This window comes from Atheta coriaria, unplaced genomic scaffold (assembly GCF_025399875.1).
Source record: "Atheta coriaria isolate IRGN ID8LTWV9N9 unplaced genomic scaffold, Caltech_Dcor_3.1 hic_scaffold_50_pilon, whole genome shotgun sequence".
NCBI lineage: Eukaryota > Metazoa > Arthropoda > Insecta > Coleoptera > Staphylinidae > Dalotia > Dalotia coriaria.
Genome location: NW_027045492.1, coordinates 36,716 through 60,046, shown reverse-complemented (window position 1 = coordinate 60,046; position 23,331 = coordinate 36,716). Strand labels below are relative to the sequence as shown.

General features: G+C 35.0%; 1 protein-coding gene across 1 annotated transcript; it reads right to left on the bottom strand.

Moving 5' to 3' along the window:
- Positions 1-7,727: 7,727 nt before the first annotated feature.
- On the bottom strand, positions 7,728-10,130 carry LOC135802762 (leucine-rich repeat transmembrane neuronal protein 2). Its single transcript, XM_065316393.1, has 3 exons — positions 9,778-10,130; positions 9,484-9,723; positions 7,728-9,421 (listed from the first exon to the last, which is right to left on the bottom strand). The coding sequence occupies exons 1-3, from the start codon at positions 10,066-10,068 to the stop codon at positions 8,774-8,776; spliced, it is 1,179 nt and encodes a 392-aa protein (XP_065172465.1). The 5' UTR covers positions 10,069-10,130; the 3' UTR covers positions 7,728-8,773.
- Between the last annotated feature and the right edge of the window lie 13,201 nt (positions 10,131-23,331).

Here is a 23,331-nt window from a genome sequence, read left to right as displayed (position 1 = left end):
TAATAATCTATCACTGTGGATGGGATGCACCCAATACTCTCGGACTCTCGTCTTGATTTTTCTCCTCCGTTATGGAAACAGTTATAATATTTCACGGACAATATTGCGCACGGTCAACATTTGCGGGACATGCGGCACCAGGGCTAAAATGGGCGACTGCGGACGCCGGTGGCGCGCCGCAATAACTATTTGGTGGCGGCGGTCGAACCGTGATAAAGGACGGGGGCGGGACGGTTCGCGGATGGGACGGCGTTCAGGGCCGATGACGCGGCGGGTATTGTTGTTTGGTAACCACAGATGGATTACTTCTGTTTTTGTTTCTTTTAAATTGAAGACATTGGTGGTTATTTATAAGCATTTTGCTTTTTATCTTATTAGTTATACGTCGTATTTAGGGCCAACATTTTAGTATTCTTGTATAGACAAATGTACAAATTATCATAAAAGTTACTTTTCTACGATCTAACTGGTAAATTAACAAAACTATTGGTAATCAAACACAAATTGTCACAACCGTACCCAGTCTACCCTACTTTTAATTCATAATAATAAATGATTGTTATATTTGAATTGTAATTGAAAAGTAAGAATGTTTATAAAGGCTCAAATTTAAACTTACCGGGTTATCTCTTATTAAATAACGAATAAATGATCTATTAAATAACTAGGTTTTTATTTATTTGTACAAAATTAGGCGGTTGAGGAAATAGTACGTGAAACATATAAAAGTAAAACACGAAATGTACTCGTACTGCAATGTACAGATTTTCGTTTTTTTTTCTTCACTTCTATTTGGCCGCGTTAGCCAATGCTAATTTATGGTACCCAATATTTAGTTGCAAGCCGTCAAACAATCGCCAAACACTCGATTGGCTACAATGGAAAAGGGAATTCATGGCATTGTGAAATCCTTCACAGCAATTGATAGTTATGGGAGATTCCATATTCTCATTGGAAACTGCGGATTCCTATCAGGGGCACCAACGTAGGTTGCGCGGAAATACAGAAGAACTTGACGATATCGTTTATGGGCACAAACGCCAAAGCAGCAAAAGATTTAAGCTGATTTCGGATGTCCATATCGGTGTCATACTGCTGTTTTAGGCCAACATTTTCTATTTTTTGGACGAGGCTCTGGGTCAGATGAATGTAACACCCTTTGATTTCTGCATTTGGAAATGCATCTGCAGCGCAATTCTTGCATGCTTGTTCAAAATCTACAAAAATTTTGACAGGGGCGCAATTTGGAAGCAATTCCTGCAAAATGTCAAACATCTTCCTAGATGTGTTTGCATTCTTCTTCTGCAGTAAGAAATATATGCATGGCGGATATGAATTACTTACTTTAGCGAGCCACGTATACAATTGATAAAATATTTTTGGCACTTTATTAAAAGTACCATCGCCATATATTTCCTCCTGATTCAATTGCATTAACAATGCTCTATCTCCCAAAGCCAAAATCCTTTCTGGATCGTCCCTGCCGCTATGGTGAAGAATTTCTGGGGCATACTTAGCTGGCATGTCGAAAGCAGATGTTCTTGGGTTTGGCAGATGTCCTGCTCGCCCATGCCTACGCAATTTCTTTGCAGGAACGATTGCTTGGGAAGATGAGCTAAAACGTTATTATGCACGGTTGCCATCACCGCCCCAATGACATTCTTGGCGTTGCACCAATATCAGTCATCGCTTCTTTCATCCTAATTTGGGCTTTCTGGGCTTCAATTTGCTGCGGACAGGAATCATAGCAATGTGTAGTGGGTTCTTCAATAATTGCATTATTCGAGGTTTTCATTTGTGCATCATATTTCGCTGATCGACTTTGCCTGTACCTCCACACAATGATGTTTTCTTTCACTCTGAATTGAAGATATTCAAACCCAGCGTAAATAAGAATGGGCTTGTCCCTTTCACTCTTGGTAAATTCCATTTTTAATCAAAAATAGATTAATTTATTTAACTTATTAAACTTAAAAGAAAATTCAGAATCATAGCCAAATTATAATCTTCTAATATATAAAAATGCCGTGTCACAGTGTTAATTACCGTACTCCTCCGATAAATAATTGAACACTAATCTATTTATTTAACTGTATTCAACTTAATATTGTGTAATGTTTTGTTTACATGCATACTAACTTTATTTGAAATACCACTGCAGTCACACCATTTATTCAAAATATTCCTGACACTTTGATCAAATAATTTTAGTATGATTTAATTATATTATTAGTTTTATTTACTAATTTTTGATATTATTAACCTTGCAACACTTTTGCCAAATAATTTAAACTAGTAGGTACTTCTAGTAAAGTAGCGCGCTCTAGCAAAGTATAATTTGGCCCAGAAGTTGATGCCATTCTTACCCACTGTTCATAACATTAACTCATACTGTAGGACTCACCTCCGGACTGCAATCCTAACCTGTATACCTTGTTTAGTTGTAGCTAACGTTTTTAAAGTTAGTTTGTTTGTAGGAAGCAGGTTCAGAATATAATTCAGATTTACTAGTTTGCGAGTACTTGTAATTAGTAATAACTATGCAATGCCCATTGTGTTTGCAAAATTGTGTTGATGGCATCAATCTACAAAATAGTAAAGAACTAATAGCTTTTTGTTACAACAAAGTAAGTTGTCCCGAAATAAATATTACTATAATTATTACTATTAAATATGAATAGATTTTAGATTCATCCATTGATGAAGGCATATTACAACTGGTTTGTACAGATTGTTTTAACAGTTTGAAGGATTTCTTTGGTTTTGTACAACAATGTAAGGCGTCATACAATGTTATTCAAACCAAGACACAACCTCCTAAAATTGGTGATGTCTGCACAGAGAATATAAAGGATGAGCCATCTGTAAATAATTCTGTTGATTGTGACAGTGTTCCTGCCAAATCAAAATTGTGCCCAATTTGTGGCAAACTATGGCCATCACATTCAAAATTGTTGAAACACATCAGATCTCATACTGGTCAGCTTCAATATAAATGTAGCTTTTGCAAGAGATTACTGGCTACAAAAACATCACTAGTACAACATGAGAAAACACACACTGGTGAGAAGCAATTCAAATGTGAATTCTGTGCAAAGGTAAATTATATTAACTGTTCTATCTCTATATGTTACAATATGCATACAACTTGGTATTTACCAGCTTAGATATCTTTATACACTGAAATTTAGCTATCTACAATGAGCTTTGTAGACACTCTGTTCCATTATTTTCTTTTTCTATTTAAACATTCACTGCAATGCTTTCTGTTGTTGTTTCTAACTGCTTTGTAGCTCTGCACCTTTTTTAAGTTAATTTAAATTTCACAATTTATTTTCTGGTTTAGCCTCCCAATCTTTGATTGATGCTTTGCAAAACTTTATGTGCTAGCTGCCCGCATTTAAACGTTTGGAGTCGCACTCGAATATAAAGCTGTAATTTTTTGTTTGTTCATAGACTTTTGGTCAGTCCAATCAACTTATGACGCATCGCAAGCTACATACTGGTAAGGATATAGTGTGTGACAAATCAACGAGCCTCGAACCAAAGAGACACCTGGCATCCACAAAGATAGTTTGGATACAGTCGGAAAGTCGTACAGAATTAGTGATGGTTAACTCGAGTACCTAACTCGAGTCAACTCGAGTTGGGCGTAACTCGAATCCACTCGAGTTGAATTCTCTCTAACTTGAGTTCGAAAACCGAATGGTTGTTATGTTTGTGGGGATCTTTACCCAACGCTTATTTCTAGAAGATTATTTTAGAAAGTAATGTTAATAATGCGCAAATGTGGGTAATCAATGAGTTATCAAATATGAGCACCGATCAAGTTCTACCTTCATCTAGCCCAAATAGCCCAAATACTTCAATTGTTGCTGTTTCGGATAGAGACGACATTTTGGGGAGCTGTCGATAAAAAACTCATGGAGAGTAGTGCTCACCTAACTCCATACACTTCTGCAGCTATGATGGTTAAACAATATATTGAATTACCATATCTTGACAGAAAATGCGATCCACTGCAGATTGACCAAATCTTATTTCTCAACAGTTGTATAAAATGTATTTAGAAAGTTGCTATGAATTTAATTTACAGTGCAAGTGTGTAGGTATCAAAAAATGTAATGGAGAGATTGCGGTATCTGTGTTATCTGGTCCCGGTGTATAGGTAAATGAGGCTGCTGAAGTGAATGCGTTGGCGGGTCTCGTCTCCTTCGTATAAATGGCGAAATAAACATTGTAGATTACTGGTTATATGCTTTGTATATGGAATAGTGGCGGTATTCGTTAATTATCTCATTGATCACTGAACGTACTAAGAATATTATCGGTTTAACCCGGGGGCGGTTCAGCACGAGGGTCTGAACGAAAACCTTACCGGACAGTTAAGCCGAAAGAGATAAAGGAGACCAGGGGCAGTTCAGCACTAGGGGCTGAACGTACCAAGAATGTTATCGGCTCAACCCGGGGGCGGTTCAGTACGAGCGTCCGAACGAAAACCTTACCGGACAGTTAAGCCGAAGGAGTTAAAGGAGACCACGGGCAGTTCAGCACTAGGGGCTGAACGTACCAAGAATGTTATCGGCTCAACCCGGGGGCGGTTCAGTACGAGCGTCCGAACGAAAACCTTACCGGACAGTTAAGCCGAAGGAGATAAAGGAAACCACGGGCAGTTCAGCACTAGGGGCTGAACGTACCAAGAATGTTATCGAGTTTTCCGAGTTGGCACATCACTATACAGAATGCTAAATTTAATATTTCATATTGTGTTTGATGCAGAGTTTCATTTTAGTAAAAGAGCAATCATAGATACACCAATATTTTGAAAGTCTATGTCCCTAAATAAATTCTAGATTCTTGCAAATTACCAGGTTCTTCTGTTTCTTATAAACAACACAAGTGACCTGAAGGATAAAATGCAAAAACTCACACCGGTCATCAACTATTGGAGTTCCAGGAAGTTTATATGATGGAGGACGTCGCAATTGACATTGTGTTGATGAAATTAAAAGAACGTTTTCTCTCAAACAGTGCAGTCCTTCGAAACAGACTCATATGATATTAAGTTCTACAAACTGATTGAGTCAGCTTTTGGCACTGTTACAACTTTAAAGTATATTCAGCCAAAGAAAAATTAAACTACTATCTTGATGTCTCTGAAATGGTTGTGATGGCCTTGGCTAAACCAAGTCTGAACATAGGACACAAATACTCCTTATTTTTAGTTAGTTCCATCCAATTATGGGCTTTTCGTGTTCTTAAGCTTGTTGAGTGCTGCCACTATGTTCTCTCTACTTATGTCGATGTTGTTATTTTCACAGTTATCCGAGGAATATTTTCTTTGCCATTCAGTTTAATTAATAGGATTAATGATAGTTAACTCATTAACTTCTTTGTATATACTTCTGATCAATCTCCTCACCTGTTTCTGCAAACCATAGAAGTTTGGTTCTCCTCAGCAGGTCTTTTATTTCATTGTGTACTATATTGTAAATAAGCCATTTTTTTCTCTTGACATGTATTCTTAACATCCAGAGTGAACCAGAGGGGTTTAATCGGTTTTATTTTAGTACCAACTCTTTTTGTTCCCACTGCTTTCTCTGTCGCTTGAATAATGTTTTCTTTGGGTATCATCCAAGTGTGATTGATGTCATTGTCCCCTGTTGAATTTGCTTCTTCTTTTGAAGTCTTTTTGATTAAAGCAGTTATATTAGGTTTTCTATAAGCTTTTTTAAAAGTTAATTTAAGTTTTATAATAATTTTCGCTAAAAGAAGGTTGTGCTCGGTATTGACAACGATTCTACATAAAAATCGACAGAGATTTGGCAAATGCGAGAAGGCAGGCACCGAAATTCTAATACAGGAAGGAAGTTTAGAAAGAAGTTCAGAATAGAACTGATGGTGATCTGTGTACTCGTGTACTCGTCAGCCAACTAGCTAGTATTTAATTAATTTCAATTGTGGCCAAGTGTCGAGGATGTCCCAGAGGTAACGCGCCATGGCGACATCGACTATTGAAGGAGGGTGCAAGAATCCAGCACACCTTGTAATCCGACGTGGTGCCATATGTTTGTACTTTAGGATTTGTAATTTGTCGGATTACAAGGTATTTTTTTTTGTAAAAAATTCCAGACTGTAAGGGGTTTTAGGAACTTTTTTATAATCCGACAAATTCGATCATCCGACACTGCCGTGCAAAGTGACTGTCGGATTACCGGGATTCCACTGTATCTTCTTTCTGACTCATTTCACTATCAAAATATCTATATAATAAATTAAACTAGAGAAATTTTCCTATAATTTAGGTACTAACATTTTTCTTGTAAAATTAATAGTTTTAGCGTACGGTTGTCGCATAGTCTACTTCAACATTCGTTTTGGCCACATTTCCACACCACCATGAGGTAGAGTAAGTGGCGCGTTCTTTTTATCCTGGTCAGGAGGTCTAATCCACATGGACTATTCCAAAATTTGGTGCGTTCTCCTCCACTTTGCTGTTCTCGATGGACCAGGCGTTGTGAGTTTATCATCTTCAAGACCGATCAATAGTCACAGGTTGAAATTTCTTCCACATTATCCGCGATAGCATTATCGTTTTCATTGCAATCCTCTTGGTTCTCGATTTCATAGTTTTCACATCATTGTAACTGTATAATTCAAGAAGGAAGCGTTCTTCAACTGGATCAGCAGTTGGGTTTTTGAATATCTGGAGTACTTCATTTAAATATTGATTTTTTCGGAGTACATTAATATATTTAATTTTTCCTTTATTAAAGAGGGCTGATGTTGAATCACAGCCACTGAAGGCGTGCAAGAATAATATGTGATCTGTGGCTGTTTTATCTATGATACATTTTGTTGAATATATTTGATGCGAAATTTTTCCTTTACCTGGTTTCAGCAAATATATGTTTGAACGCATAGATAGAGCCGTCAAAAGAATAAGAAGATATACATGTGGATGAAACGCATATTGCGGTATTAATTATTAAGGTATCCGCATCTTCCGGGGTTTGTTTCACTATAAAGCTTCAAATTTAATCTTCAAGATTTCAATGAAGCGTTTCTTACTTAGGCCTTTTGCCTATATCATTAGCCATCAATTTATTGTGGCACAGTTGGGATCATTATCTCGTCAAAAAGTAAGTCTACTGAAGCAGTTTTTCACGATCGTTGAAATCGTTCCGCATATTTGGTACTACAATTTGTTACATCTTCCGGATATCGGTCAAATACGACAATGGCATTGGATGTAAACGATGAAAACGATTCACCGCGATGTCAATTGACTCGGTGTCATAGCTATCCATTGTCGATGACATACATCGTGTCTCCAAAATTTATGTCTTCAGAATGTTGTTTAAGTGCCTTATACATAAAAGATTTAACGCATTTGCGCATACTTTCGTCTTTCACTTTCATCACTTATCAACGTAAAATATATAAGTATAAGAAACCAAAAATTTAGGGTTGTATGTATATTTTAATGCCACATTAAAAAAAATAAAAAAATTTCGACCAAAATTTAAAAAATTAAGGGTGAACAACCCTATACGTAAACAACCCTTATCACTTAGGGTAAAAAGACGCAGCACTTGTGGTGTGGTGCGGAAATGAGGTTTTGGCCAAAACGAATGTTGAAGTATACTGTGAAGTAGGTTGTACTATATTAGTTTGACTACTTCTGATTTATGATTTTTAATTGGAAAAATTTATGTAACAACTAGTTGAAATTTAAGCAATGATTTAATAATCTACTATAAGTAGAGTATAAATATCAAATCAAAATACATACTTTATTACTAAAAGAGTTCTTCAATATATATAATATATGTGAATATAGACTGGTATATGTACGTTTAATGCCCTTTTACAGATGGGAAGTGTACGTTGAAACCACATTTTCCAAATGCAGTATACCTACGAGTATACCAAACATATTTGTAGATTTATGTGGTAATGATGTGTTAATTTCGAATAACAGTCTGGATTATTAAATAAACAATATTGAATAGTTGGTAATTTATAATTCAATATAAAAACATATTTTTATATTACTGCTGGATTAATTGCTCCTGAAGGAGAGAAACACTCCTTACCAGGCCAGTTCCTAAGTCGTGAATTATGGAACGATTGGAAGTTGGAAACAACTATACCCTAAGCGACTTTTCCGTGGTCGGGCTTATGTATGGGCATTACTCACGCAAGGACAAATCGTGAATACTGCGGCTTAGGTTGTACGGTTTAGAAAATAAATTTACAAGCCCTTGGAACCCCCAACGCAGCATAGACCTTCAGACTGGACTACTTTTTGAAGTTGTTTCCTAAGATGTCAAACCTTGGCAAGCTTGTGAAGTCGACGCTAATTTCATCTAAGATCTATTAAGCGAATGCAGCTGCTGTTTTCATGCCGGAAGCGTTGCACTGTTCGCGAAATGTTAAGTGGGCTATTAATTCCATACCAAGTGTGTCTATGTGTCTATGATTGGCCAGCCGGGGAGCCCTCCCGTCGCTCACTATAGTTGAGCAAACGGATGCTCTAGTGGTTATACAGCAAGCCAAACTTATTTCTTTGAGGAGGCAGATTAATTCTGCAAGGCGCATCGCAGGTATTTATGGTATAGAATCTCTTACGCAGCCAAAGGCTTCCATGGTTCGAAAAGATTGGAAGAGCGATTCCACAAGCTCTTGGCTTTCTACACAGGCCGACTGGCCATTTTGTACTCGTATGTATTAATAGTTATTTTGTCTGCTTTATTTTTGTTATAACAAATTATTGTTCAATTAAAAATTCTCGATCATGAACTTGACCACCTCTTATACTAAAACTTCTGCTTATACGGTGGATAGGTTTACGATGTCTTGGTCTTCTTACAGGTTTCTTAAATCTGCACAAACACCCAAGTATTAACCCCACCAAAAATCCAGACACTACACACATTGAGAGCACAATGATTGGAGAAATTGCAATAACTCTTTGTAGGAAAGTATCGGGAACTGGCTGGGGACATTCTTTTTCTTCAACACCCTGGTTCGTAATGATATCTTCAAAAATCCAAGATGATTCGGGCTTTTTTGTTGTATAACTGGCCCAATCAATCATTTTTTCAAATTGATTTGATTGCTTTTGTATATTTCCATTATTTTCAATCATCTCTATGTCGCTATTATCTTCTTCAACACAATCTGATGTATGTCTAACCGAATGGCCATCAAGAAAAGCAAGAAAATCTTGCAAATTCTTGCATTCAATTGAATTTCCATGAAGTTGAATTTTTTCCAAATATTGCAAATGTGAAATAGTTGCGATTTCAATGTTAATTAAGAAATTTTCCGATATGTCTAATGTATGTAAGTTAGGCATTTCCGACAGGGTTAAATCCAGTATATGTGGTAGTTGACAATATGATAGATCCAATACCTGAAACAATAGAAAATATTACTTTATTATATATGAAAATATTTTAATACATTTATCATTACTTGTAGAGTATCGCTCTTAAACAAAGGAACATTTTTAAGCGCTCCTAAATTATTATGATCCAAGTGTACTTCTTTTAAAACGCTGAGTTCCCAAAACCATTCTGGTAGTATGTATTGCAGAGCGTTGTGAGATAAATCAAGGATTTCCAATTCTCTGATGGGCTCAAATGCAAAAATGTCGATCTCACCAAGTTTATTATGGGACATGTTTAAAACTTTTAAAGAGTTTAGATCATTATCCTGCAAATGAATGTTGATTTATTTGACATCTTTGGCAATAAAATTATTACTTACGTGAAATTCATTGTTGTGAATCTTTGTTAAATAGTTATATGAGAAATCTAATATTTCTGTTTTTTTAGGAATATTATCTTTTACATACACCATCTTTTTTGCGCTGCATGTTGCTCTCCTCAACCCTTGAAAGTGATCACAGATACAATTCGATGTACATTTGATCTCAACTAAGTGTCGCTTTGCTTGATTTTCTGATATTCGACTTTGATTCATCGTACAATGTGTTTCTACTATAAGTGAAATTATTATAGTAAGAAGAATATTGAAACTATACCAGAAATATTCCATTTTTCCAGAATTAACTAAATTAACTAAATATAACACTCAAATGTTTGACTCATACTAGACGTATAACCCTAACTAGAAAGTAATATCATGATTAACAATATTTAGAAGAGATAAGATTAAATTCATTTGCCTGATATGCTTATCAGCATACTACGTATACGTACTTTATGATCATACAAACTGTGAATGTATACTTGTACATCAGCATTGACTCATCATAGTTTAAGGGATCAACTGCACTTTTCGGACTCTCAGATTTACGAAGCGATTACATTGATTTGAAAACAAAACGATATTGTATCGTTCAACGATTTACATGAGCAGTATTTATTTCAAACCCTTGACAAAATTGAATTTTAAATAGATTTTTATATAAAATGCGTCTATTACGGTGTATGAGTATTAAATTACTAAATGTACGAAATTATCTGCGCATATTTAAAGTGGTTTGTTCGACTTACAATTTAAAAATTAAAGTATATATGATTTCCTACTATTTTCCATATATATTTCTGATCAAAAGTCGAAAGTAAAATATCAAACCATACAAATAAAAAATCTAAAATTATGCATTAACCTGTATTTACAATAAACGCAGCTCTAAATAAACGTTTTGTTTGCTATTTACAATTAATAAATAAGTGACTACACGCGATATTGATGTAACCTCAGAAAGTACTTAATTTAACATGCAAACTAAAATCACAATATATAAATACATTTAACATAAATCAATAAAAAAAGGATGAAATATTATTACATTGTGTAAAAAAGACTGTCTAATTGGACTGCCTTGGCCAGATGTGCCCCAAGTTCTGTACGAGCTACTCGTAAATAAATGTCTAAACTATTACTAAAGGCGTTGTTGTCACTTATTTTTGTAGAAAATGTATCGGTAAATCGAATACCCATTGAGACACTACATAAAAATATTGCAGAAGTTGTTAATAATGTTTATTGGCAGCAAGCAAATCAACAAACGGTTCAAATTCTACAATTACCAAAAAATGAAAACAAAAATTATTTGGAATCATTTATGATAAAATCTTTTAATATACCATTAACATGTGGGAATGCATTCATAGGTATAACAACTGGTTATGTAATTGTTACCGACAAAATGGCCGCGGAAAAACATCTTGGTGAATTTTTACAGAAGCAAATGTTTACACCGCAAGCCAGTTTGATAATTTTAATAGATATGGGTGATAACAGAGAATCAAACACAAATTTCATTCAATACGAAAATGAGACCTACTATTCTATTATAGAAACTAAAGCCATTGACATCATTGTCTTACAAGTTGCCTACCAAGCTGACAAATGGAGTATAATCACTCAAATTGATTTTTTTGCAAAAAGTTTAAGACCGGGAACAAATCCAAATGAAAAGCTCCCAAAATGGAAATTTAATCGAAATAAAACCTTTAATTTGATCAATTTTGCTTTTCCACCATTTGTATACATTGATCATGATACAAATTATGTCAGCGGTATGGAATACTATTTGATAAAATACCTTCAAAAGAAAACCGGAATACATTTCAAGAGAATTTATCAAAATGTACAGTTTCCTACAATAAATGATACTTTTCCAACCTATGACCCAGAATGGGATGGCACCATGAGTGCTCAGATACAAACATTAATATTCCAATATAATATTGAGATGACTTATGCTTACGCATATCCATGTTTGACATTTCTGGTTCACAAACCAGAACTACTCCCAAAAGAGACATTTGTGTTTCACCCGATGCAAATCCAAGTGTGGTTATGTTACATGGTAGTTATTATAATACAATCCATTTTGTATCATTTGGATATTCAACAGAAAGTCGATCAAGGACTAGCGTTGATAAGAATCTATCAACTGCAAATTGTTAGTGGGAATAATGTCATTCCACGAACACCTATTAAACAAATAGTCGTTACTACATGTTTAATCAGTGCCATTTTGACCTCCGCTTATTTTTCCGCTTCGTATTACATCATTTTTAAGTATCCGCGGTATGAAGAACCGCTTAAAACACTCGATGATATGATAAATAAAGGAATTCGGATTGCAGTAGACGGTGACATTGGATTAGAAGAACTGAAGGGGTTGTCCTCTGAAAAAGTATATCCTTTAGTTGAAAACAGTAAAAAGTTTATGAATATGGAAGAAAAAATGTCAGCACTAAAAAATAAAATCTACGCTATTCCTGTTTATAGATTTGGTAGAACTGTTGTAGGAATTGATGATTTAGATGATTATGCTCGTGACAGTATGATGATACTTGATGAGTGTTTCCAGCAAACAGGTTTGGTAATAGCCTTGAAAAAACACTCACCATTTAAAAAAATTCTGGACGATGCCATTTTCTCCGAGAATGATTTCGATCTCTGGACGGAATTCATGCACCGGACAGAGTGTGACAATTGGCGTATTAATCAACACATGACTAGCTATTATTCAATGTACGATTCAAACGTAGCAATAGATTATTTAAACTTGGAATTAATTTCAAGCGCGTTTTATTTTTTAATTTTAGGGTTGATAGTTGCTTCTTTAGGTTTTATAGCAGAGTTAATAAAATTTAAATGCATTACTGGTATATAACCTTCAATGGCGTTGTATATCATGTTTAAAACTTAAAATGTTTATAACTATTACCTTCGCAAGTTATTTGGCGTAAAACATAATAAAATTTTAATTCATTCGTGTGCTTGTGAATTGTCACCTTGAATTTCACTAATACCACGCCCTTGTTAAAGTTTTCAAATGACGGCTAACCCTTTAACGAACTAATAAAATCCCCTCATAAGTAAGAAATAAAAAAATTAATGTAAAAAATACAATAGCTAAATTTGTTGCGAACCAACTACCGACAAATGGCAAACCACTAGGATTTCGCGTACCCCACTTTGAGAAATCCTGGTCTAAATCAACGCCCCGTAAAAAAGCAAACAAGGATAAATTGGGTACACTTTCAGAAAGCCTTTAGAACCAATTTCAGCGCGAATGTTAAAATAAGTACTGCGGAAGACCTAGAAACCTGTGCAAAATCTTTTCAATCACCTCATGTCCCGCACCTCTCACTTCCATCTGCTCAATAAAAAGACTGCACGTATAAAACCGTGGGAATTCTCGCCCAAAATTTGTTTCGATAATTTACATATATAATTTGCATATTTTGCAACCAATTCACATTATTTTATCATCCATTCCGCTACTCTAATGTCTATCATAAACCGCATTATTCTGTATTGAATTTCCAGTTTAGCTTCAATTACAACGTGATTTTCTGGATTTACAAATTTTTGTTGAGTTTAACATGTTTCGCCCTGAAGACATCTTCAGAATCTGAGGGTGTTTTGTGTGCTAAGTGTTTATGTTATCGTTGGGTGCTGTGAGTATGTGGAGTTTATTAAATGGTTTGAATATTGTGTCGTGTATGGAGTTCAGTTGTTCGTTGAGTAATTCGTGTTTGATTTTGTGTTTGTTAATTAGAATGTGTTCTTTAATGTTTAAGTATTTTTTATTACTTTCAGTGTTGAATACGTAGACCATTTTTGTATAGTTGAAAAATATTTATTTATTAAAAGTTATACGTGATTTTTTGTGTATTTACATTTATATGTATTTAGTATTTTAAGTATTTTAGTGTACGAGTGTAGTGTAGTGTAGTAGTGTAAGTGTAGTGTACTCGTATTATTGAATTGTTGAGGCACTTACATGATGAAACTCCATTATAATCGTTGAAAGAAAGGATAAACCTTAAGGGTTTCACAAACACTTTTACCACTGAATATATCTGAATATATCTGCCTGATGATGCCATAGTGTGGCGAAACATGTCGCAGAGTGGTAAAAGTTTTTGTGAAACCCTTAAGGTTTATCCTTTCTTTCAACGAGTACTCGTATTAAGTATTTAGTGTGTTTTCTATGGTATTGTGTTTGTGGTTGTTTTGTAAAATGTGTTTTGCGTAGTGTGGGTGGTACGAGTATGTATTTGGATTCTTGATTGCATTTGAGTGTTCTTGGTATCGTTTTTGCTATGTATATTTTCTTGCAGATGCTACATGTGATTTTATATATGCCACTGTTTTTGTATATGGTTGTGTTTTGTGTTGTGTTTGTTTGTAATCTGTTGATTAGTTTGTGATTTGTTTTATATGCGATTTTGTAGTTTTTGAATATTTTTGTGATGTTATATGTATCTTTGTGTATGTAATGGAATGTGTGGAATTTAGTAGGTGTGTTTGTATTATTTATGGCTGTGTTTGTGTTGTGTTTTGTTATGGATTTGTTGTGTTTTTGTTTTATGATTTTATTGTATATTTTGTTTATGTGTGTTTGTGTGTATTCGTTTTCTACCCCTATTTTGATTATTTATTGATGTAAATTGTTTTGTTTAGTGGTGTGTTTATTAATCGGTTGAAACTAAATGTGAAATATGTGTTTTTGTGTTATTGTGGGTGATTTTATGTGGCGTGAATTATGTTGTTTGTGTCTGTAGGTTTTCTGTAAATGTTAAAAATGAATTCAGTTTTGTTTTTTGTAATGTTTATGTCTAGAAAGTTTATTTTATTTTAAAGTTTAGTTTAGTTTCCCATGTCGGATTACAAGGTGTGTCGGATCAAGCCGGGTCCGGATTACCGGGATTGTATATCTGTTATGTTGTGTTGTTCATGTATAATAAATAGAATGTCGTCTACGTATCTGTACCATTGAAAATGTGTGGGTTTTTGTTTTCTGTTCCTGATTACTATTTCTTCTATTGTTTGTAAAAATACTGCGCTAATAACTCGGTTAATCGCTGAATTGAAACTTGCTGCATTCTCATAGCAGAGCATTGTTCACTAAAAACGGTTGACCATCTAGTCAGACTTACCTCAACTAGACCCAGCATCAGATACACTGGCTAAATTGAAACTCCACCGAACAAAATGTACTATGTTGATTAAAAACGTACTGCGGCCTTGAAAGCTTAATCATCGAGTTAGGTGATTGCCCATATTCAATAATAGTTGAGGAAAGAACTGATACTTTGACTCAAAAAACTTTATGCAGCAAATCCCCAGCCACCCTGAAACAACAATCTAGAACGACTAATTAGATCGGTCTTGGCAGAAGTTCGGCACAAATTTATAAAAGAACTTTCTACTCAGCTCTGTCTACAAGTCAAACCCAAAACGGCTGCTAAACCCAGCAACAAAACTTAAAGCACTTCGTGCTTAAAGCCTTCAAAATATGACTTTGAAAACCGGAAAAACATGATTCACAAACAAAGAAACTCACAGACATCATACTTAAAAACGGTAACCAGGCTTATGCCCTAATCCTAACCAGTAACCGCACAGCTGGGTGACCCAGAACACCATATCTAGAAAACAAGTCATAGGATAGTCCCTAAACTTAACGACAGAGAACCTAGTAACACACAAAAGAAACGTGCGTGATAGTGGTTAGTATGGTTGCACCAAATGCATGCAGGAAGATAGCTATAGTGACTATCGAAAGAGATTCCTGCAAACAGATTTCCCTTTACGGACTGATGATAATTAAAAAAACAGAGGTTGCTATGGTATCTTAATTTCCTATCAAATATATGCATTTTGTATGTCTTGGAGTTAAAAAGAAAATAATAAATTCTTGGATGAAGGGAGGGCGTATAAATAAAAAAACACTGCCAAAGTTTAGTCACACGATGATTAAGTACATGTCGGCTTTATTTAACATCAATAAAGGCTTGGATACTTCTTGAATTTATTACAAAAACACGAAAGTTAGGTGAAGTCGATTGGTGAAAAGCAGCAGAGTTTAAATTGTTTCTATTATATTTTATGTTGGTCCAATAGTCTTTAAAGGTTATTTGCCTCTAAAACACTTGTACCTTGAATGTCATCATGTATTCTTGTTTTTGCTATACTGTATGCTGTTTACTTCTTCTTCCCTTCACTCGACTTTTGTAATTACGATGTAGTGATCGCAACCAATTTCATAACTTCTTTGAACTTTGGTATCTAATATATCGTTCTTTCTATCTTGCACTATCAATATATAATCAATAACTGATTTTTCATTTCTACTTATAACCTCACGTGTATATTGATGTATTTGTTTGTGCTTGAACAGAGTGTTAGTTATAATCAGTTTGTGTAATCTAGAAATTTCTAGCATACGTTTGTCTGGTAAAATGCAATGTAATTGTTGAGCTCCCGCGTGTGTTTTCATTTTTGCAAATCGGTTATTTAAATCATTAAATGATGTATGGTAATCATTTTCTGGTAAAAATTTGCATATTATCTTTAGGAAGTTATTCGGACCACAAGCTCATTCAAAACGTTCTATAGGTGTCGTTAATTATTTATCGACCGTAAGTTGGACACTTGTTCTTGCTGCAAGTCGTTTGACGATACCACCAATTTCATCAGTTGTGCAGTTGCAAAAAATGTCATTCCGCAGGAATATCTAAATCATCTTCATGATAATACAAATCTCTAAAATTTGAACTGTAGAGGAGCCCCAGAAATATAGCAATATCGCAATATTTATCATCATTGTAAAAATGTTGTACTTTTAACATCACTTGATGAGTATTCTCCTCGTTATAGAAAATGTTAATTATTTGAGTCTCCAGCTGTATCAGAAAAATCAATTCTACGCTATACCTACTTAATTTTGATTCAGGTGTTGAAAGTAGACTTTCAATCAACTTTTTTGTTACCCTCGACAAATGTATTCGGTTCCCGGACATTTGCCCATAAGACGATCGCTCATACGACAACTGCCCACTGCGCACACGGACAGTTGCTCACAGGGAATACTCCCCACAGTGACTTTTGCTCACATTGACTGTTGATGTGGAACACACGTCCGAATAATATTTGAATTTGAAATTTTCAAACTATGGCATAACAGATTCGGCCATCTAAATGCAAGAGCATTGAAAGACAGGATTGTTCAAGAATCTGTAATAGGAGTGAATCATAAACCATTGAAAATAACAAGCGAAAACATTTGTGAAGTTTGTACCCAAGGAAAAATGACAAGGAAAGAAATTCCAAAAGCATCCAACAACAAAGCAAATGAACTACTAGAGTATGTTCATACAGACGTGTGTGGCCCCATGACGGCTGTCTCGAAGGTTCACGATACATGGTCATATTTACTGACCAAAAATCACGATACACAGTTGTAAAAATGCTGAGACAAAAGAGCGAAGTCTTTAATGCCTTCGTATCGTACCATAAAATGGCTGAAAAAGTTACTGGTAAGAAACTGAAACATCTTCAATCTGATAATGGATTAGAATTCGTTAACAAACAGATGAATGACTATTTGTCGCAACATGGCATACAACGAAGACTCAACGCCCCTTACATACCACAGCAAAACGGATTAGGTGAACGCAAAAACCGCACACTAATTGAGATGGCCAGATGTATGCTGATACAATCAAAATGTCCACAAACCTTTTGGGCAGAGGTCGTTGCGACAGCTAATTACATACGGAACAGATGTGTATCAAATACTACTCATCCTATTACACCATTTCAAATCTGGTTTGGAAGAAAACCGGTAGTAACACACCTGAGGATTTATGGTTCCAAAGCCTACGTTCTAAATAAAAACCAAAGCGAACCAAGTTGGAGACGAAATCGACTCTTGGAACATTCGTTGACTTTAGCGAAGAAAGCAAAGCCAATAGAATTTGGTTAGAAGAAGAACGGAAAATCGTTATCAGCCGTGATGTTAAATTCATAGAAGGGGTCTTCAATACAAATAAATGTAGCAACGATAAGGATGACACCTTCGAGTTCAGCCTCCTACAAAAACGAGAAGATCGACAAGCTCCAGACGTCTCAATCACAGATGAAAATACCGAACCTGATCAACAACAGGACGACGACGAAATAGAGGTAACTGAAAAAATCGACTCAGACAGCGACTACGTACCAGATTCCCTTTCCGAAGATGCAGACACAAATGATGATGAACATCCAGATGAAGAAGGAGGAAGAAGATCTAAAAGAAAGCCATGTCCAAAAACATGGAACGATTTTGTTTGCAACGCAACAATTGAAGAACCCAGCACATTCAAAGCAGCCTTAGATGACGAAATGAGCAGCAAATGGGTTCAAACAATGCGAAAGGAATATGAGTCACTGAAAGAAAACAGTACCTGGGTCCTTGTCGACAAACCCGAAAACGCAAAGATTTTGCGCAACAAATGGGTTTACAAGAAAAAGACTGATAAATATAAGGCAAGACTGGTCGCCAAAGGATGCTCTCAAATCCAAGGTGTCAACTATACTGAAACTTATTCGCCCCTGACTCGTCACGAAACAATCCGAATTTTAGTCGCCCTTGCCACCAAACTAGACATGAAGATACATCAGATGGATGTGGAAACGGCCTATCTGCAAGGTAACCTAAGTGATGAGATATATATGTACCAACCAGAAGGTTTTACCGATAAAGAAAATGCACACAAAGTGTGTAAATTTCAAAAGCCAATTTACGGTCTCAAACAAGGCGGGAGAGAATGGTATTTAAAGCTTAATGAAGAGTTGACCAAATTGGGGTATGTCCGAAGTAAAGCCGATCCATGCCTATATATCCAAACTATTGAAAATGAATTAACTATAATTGTAACGTATGTTGATGAGATCCTAATACTGTCCAAAAATGTAAATCATATTACAGATGCGAAATCAAAGTTGATGAATGTATTTAAGATAAAAGATTTAGGTCGAGTCAAGAAGTTTCTTGGAATAAGAATTCAACAAGACATATCCAAAGGAACCATCACCCTGGATCAATCAGAATACATAAACTTAATACTCGAAAGATTTGGATTATCAAATTGCAACCCAGTCAAAACACCGATGCCGGTAGGAATAAAGTTTGATGATACTAATGGTAAAAATGTGGACGTAACCAATTACCAAGAGATGATTGGATGTTTGATGTACGTCACCTGTATTTCAAGACCAGATATCGCATACACAACTACGTACTTAAGTAGATTTTCAAAGGAGCCAAAGACAACACACCTAAATGCTGTGAAAAGGATTTTTCAATACCTCAAAGGTACTGTAAACATAAACTTGAGATACAAGAAATCAACAAAATTAAATATATAGTACAGGATCCGGGGCCTATTTTGTCACTTGATTACTATCAAGCTAATTTTCCGTGAGTAGCTTCATTTTGATAAGACGCCCAACAATTTCCTGTGCGAAAATTTTTGATTGTGGTAGTTAACAGAGGTAGCAATGATAAAATATGTCGATTTGATGATTCTCAAATATTAATTACTAACTGGATTGTTTTTTATTAAATCTTAAGATAATTATCTAAATTATTTGAAAAAATATTTGTCCTACAAAATCTATGGTTTCATCAAAGAGTCCTCCCCCTCCAACATGTATTGATAACGAGATCACCAAAAATTATTACTAACCAGCTGATTTTTTTTATTACTTAGTATATATATATCTATATATATAAAATTTGCGTGTCACAGTGTTTGTTTCCATACTCCTCCGAAACGGCTTTACCGATTTTTACCAAATTTTAAATGCGAATTCAGTAGGTCTGAGAATCGGCTAACATCTATTTTTCATACCCCTAAGTGATAAGGGTTGTTCACCCTTAACTTTTTTTAAAATTTTTGGACAAATTCTTTTGATTTTATTTTTTTATAATGTGGCATTAATACAGACATCTCTATATTTTTACTTTTTTATCACCAACCCCTATTTCTTTATAGCCATTTTAGTAATTTAATCATTTTTCATGCCGCTCAAAGAAAAATTTTATATGCGTATTCAATAGGTCTGAGAATCGGATATTATCTATTCTTCATATCTCTAAGTAATAAGGGTTGTTCACCCTTAAATATTTTTTAAATTTTGTTCGAAAATTTTTGTTTTTATTATTTTATGTGGCATTAAAAAAATGCATACCACTCTAAATTTTATTTTTTTATCACCAACCCCTATTTTTTCAATAGCCATTTTAGTAATTTAATCGTTTTTCATCTCGCTCGAAAAAAAATTTTATATGCGTAGTGAGTAGGTCTGAGAATCGGCTACTATCTATTCTTCATACCCCTAAGTAATAAGGGTTGTTCACCCTTAATTTTTGTTAAATTTTGGACAAAAAATGTTGTTTCTATTTTTATATAATGTGGCATTAAAAAAATACATACAACTCTAAATATTTACTTTTTTATCACCAACCCCTATATTTTTATAGCCATTTTGGTAATTTAATTTTTTTTCATCCCGCTCGAAGGAATGAGACTGAAGTCGGTCTCCTGTTTCACGCAAACAATAAGACTTCTCTCACTCCCTAATATCCCCTCCCCCTATATGGTTAAATACTTACATTACTATGGACACCGCCAATATTTCACAAGATACATGAAATTATGACCTCCCTCTCCCTATTATCATATTGCTATCTCAGTGTAACTCTCATATTAACTATTAATTATTACTGTTTTATTCATAACTAGCGGACCCAACAGACTTCGTTCTATTAAAGAAAATTGGAATGTGGCAGATTTTGTTCCTCTCTATTTTATAGTCGGTGCAAAAAATTCTCCTGAATAGAACAGTCACCCCGTTGACAGGGCGCTTCCACGAACTTTCGCCACCCTTTCAAGAACAAATTATATTAGTGGGACCCACTAAAACACCCCGAATTGTGTCACATGCAATACTTAGTGATCGTAGATAATTAACCACCTTGCACAAAAAACGAAATGAAACAATTAAACAAAAATTAAAAGAAAACTGCGGAATTTGTTTCGTTTGTCAGTGGACAAAAGAAAACTCAATAGAAAACACTTTGCGCAAAACTCCATATAAAACAATAAATCAAAAATAAGTCGAAGAAGGCTGCGGAATTTGTTTCGTTAATCAATTGAAAAAAGGAAACCTCAGCTTTTCCCCGTTTTACCGGTAATAATTCCAATTTTTGTCGCCGAAAAAACTACCCTTAGACTTTAACAAACATATTAAAAGAAAAATTACCTAAATTGGTCTAGGCGTTGTTGAGTGAATCGGTTACCAACACATTTTGCAATGCATTTTTATATTTTAGATAATAAAATTATTAATTTTATGTGTATTTGGCACGATTAGTTTAGTTAATCAAGTTTTACATACTTACACACTTATAATATGTAAGTTACTGTTTGTCTATACTAGAATTTATCTAGAACTTAAAAATAATTTATATGGCAAAACAACGTTTGCCGGGTTAACTAGTATTATGTAAAATCGAACATTAGCCTTGAAACATTATTGTTACATTAAGCCTCGGAGAATTCAAATACGTTCGGAAATGCTCGACTCTTCTCGGGAAGTTTTTTATTATTTACATTTGTTCTTGTATAACTATTTTACCAAATATTAATTTAATATGGGATCATTTTTTCAATATCGATAATCTTAAGTGATATTTATGTAGACTGTGTGTACTTGCATCTTTCTCAAATAAATAATTTTTTTTTTTTAATAATTTCTCATATACACAGCACTGAGCCAGCTTCAACATCATCTACGTCTCAATCTACCGCAATTATTGATTCCTCGATTTCTTTAACGTCTGCTCCAAATGCAGAACCAGACCCATTGCCATGCACTTCACGGTTAGTTAATTAAAATTTTTTTTTATTTGTTAGTTATTGTTCATTTTTTAAAACAAGTAAATCTGAATCGACTGTTTTTGAAGTGATTCCAATATTGTTTCTGTAAAAATACAAATCTCAAAAAATCTTCTTGACATTATTTATTTATTTTCAATTATAAAATTGCTGCGCACGTTATTATTTACAGAAATATTGACCAAAATTCAACATTAGTAAATGATGAAACCAGTAATATCGAAGACTCGGAAAATACTGTTGAGGGGGACAATACAGATTGTGAAGTAGATGTACAAAGTTTTCGAGATGATGAGTCAGCAAAGAAATGTTTTTTTTGTGAAAAAGTCAATATAAAACGTAAAGGGCGACAAATTTACTGTCGTAGCGACATCGACATCGTAGTTGAAAAGGGAAAATGTCTATTGTATGATGCAAAGTTGGGAAAGAGATTTTGGGCAGAAGCTGCTAATACAGCTGTTTATTTAAAAAACAGGTCCATTATGTCAGGAGTACCAAATACCCCTTATGAACTGTGGCATGGATCAAAACCAAACCTCAGTCACATCAGATTATTTGGAAGTAAGGTGATGGTACATATCCCAAAGGAGAAGCGCCTCAAGTGGGATAAAAAGTCCACAGAGCACATCCTAGTTGGATATGGAGAGGATGTGAAGGGATATAGGTTGTATAATCCTACCAAAAACAAGATCATCGTCAGCAGGGATGTCATCGTGATGGAGGGCAAGACGGATGACATTGTCAGCGACGAGGCTATGTGGATATCAGATGTTGAGACAGCACACCATAGCTTGGAGACACCAGAGGTCAGTGTGGAGAAGGAGAGCAATGTTTCAGTGGGGGCACCCTGTGTTCCAGAAGCAGATGATCAATGTGACAGCTCTTCAGATTCTTCAGTCTACACTGATGGTGAAGAAACACTTCAAGAATCGCCATCAAACGAGGTGCAAGCGCAGGAGATCAAGACTACTTCAGTTTCAGGGCCGGAGCATTGTACCAAAACAACGCGTCAAAGGAAGAAGCCTGAGCGCTATGGGTTTAGTAACTTGTGTGCATCCAGTACGGTTCCAGCGACTGAGGAGATCTCAATGTCGGAGGCTCTAGAAGGGCCTGAAAAGGAGCAGTGGAGGCATGCCATGGCTGACGAGTTGCAGTCATTTGAAGACAATGATGCCTGGGAGCTTGTCATGAACTGGTGATGTATCTGTAGAAGTGTCGTTGGGTATTCGTGAAAAGTTTGATGTGGATAATAATGTGCGGTACTGGCCAGACTAGTGGCTGAAGGTTTTACGCAAAAGCCAGGTATAGATTATACCAAACTTTTGCACCTGTAATTCGTCATTCTACTCTACACGTTATTTTGCTCTTAGTGTTAAACTAAGAATGAGCATACCACACATTTAGATGTAACTACAGCTTTCTAAAATGGTATTAAAAGAAAATATATACATGTCAATACCCGAAGGTTTTGCAAACAAAGTGGGGAAATGTGTTAAGATTAAACGAGCTATTTATTGGTTTTAAAGCAGTCATCTCTGGCATGGTATGAGAGAGTAAAAAGACGTTCTTTGTAAATTACAAGGTTTTATAAACA

Bases quoted from the DNA above. Each gene is read 5' to 3' on its own strand.
- LOC135802762 (XM_065316393.1), bottom strand. From the start codon at position 10,068: ATGGAATATTTCTGGTATAGTTTCAATATTCTTCTTACTATAATAATT. The intron at 9,724-9,777 runs GTAAGTAATAAT...ATTCATTTGCAG, and splicing joins TTCACAACAATGAATTTCAC to GATAATGATCTAAACTCTTT. The intron at 9,422-9,483 runs GTAATGATAAAT...CTATTGTTTCAG, and splicing joins TTAAGAGCGATACTCTACAA to GTATTGGATCTATCATATTG.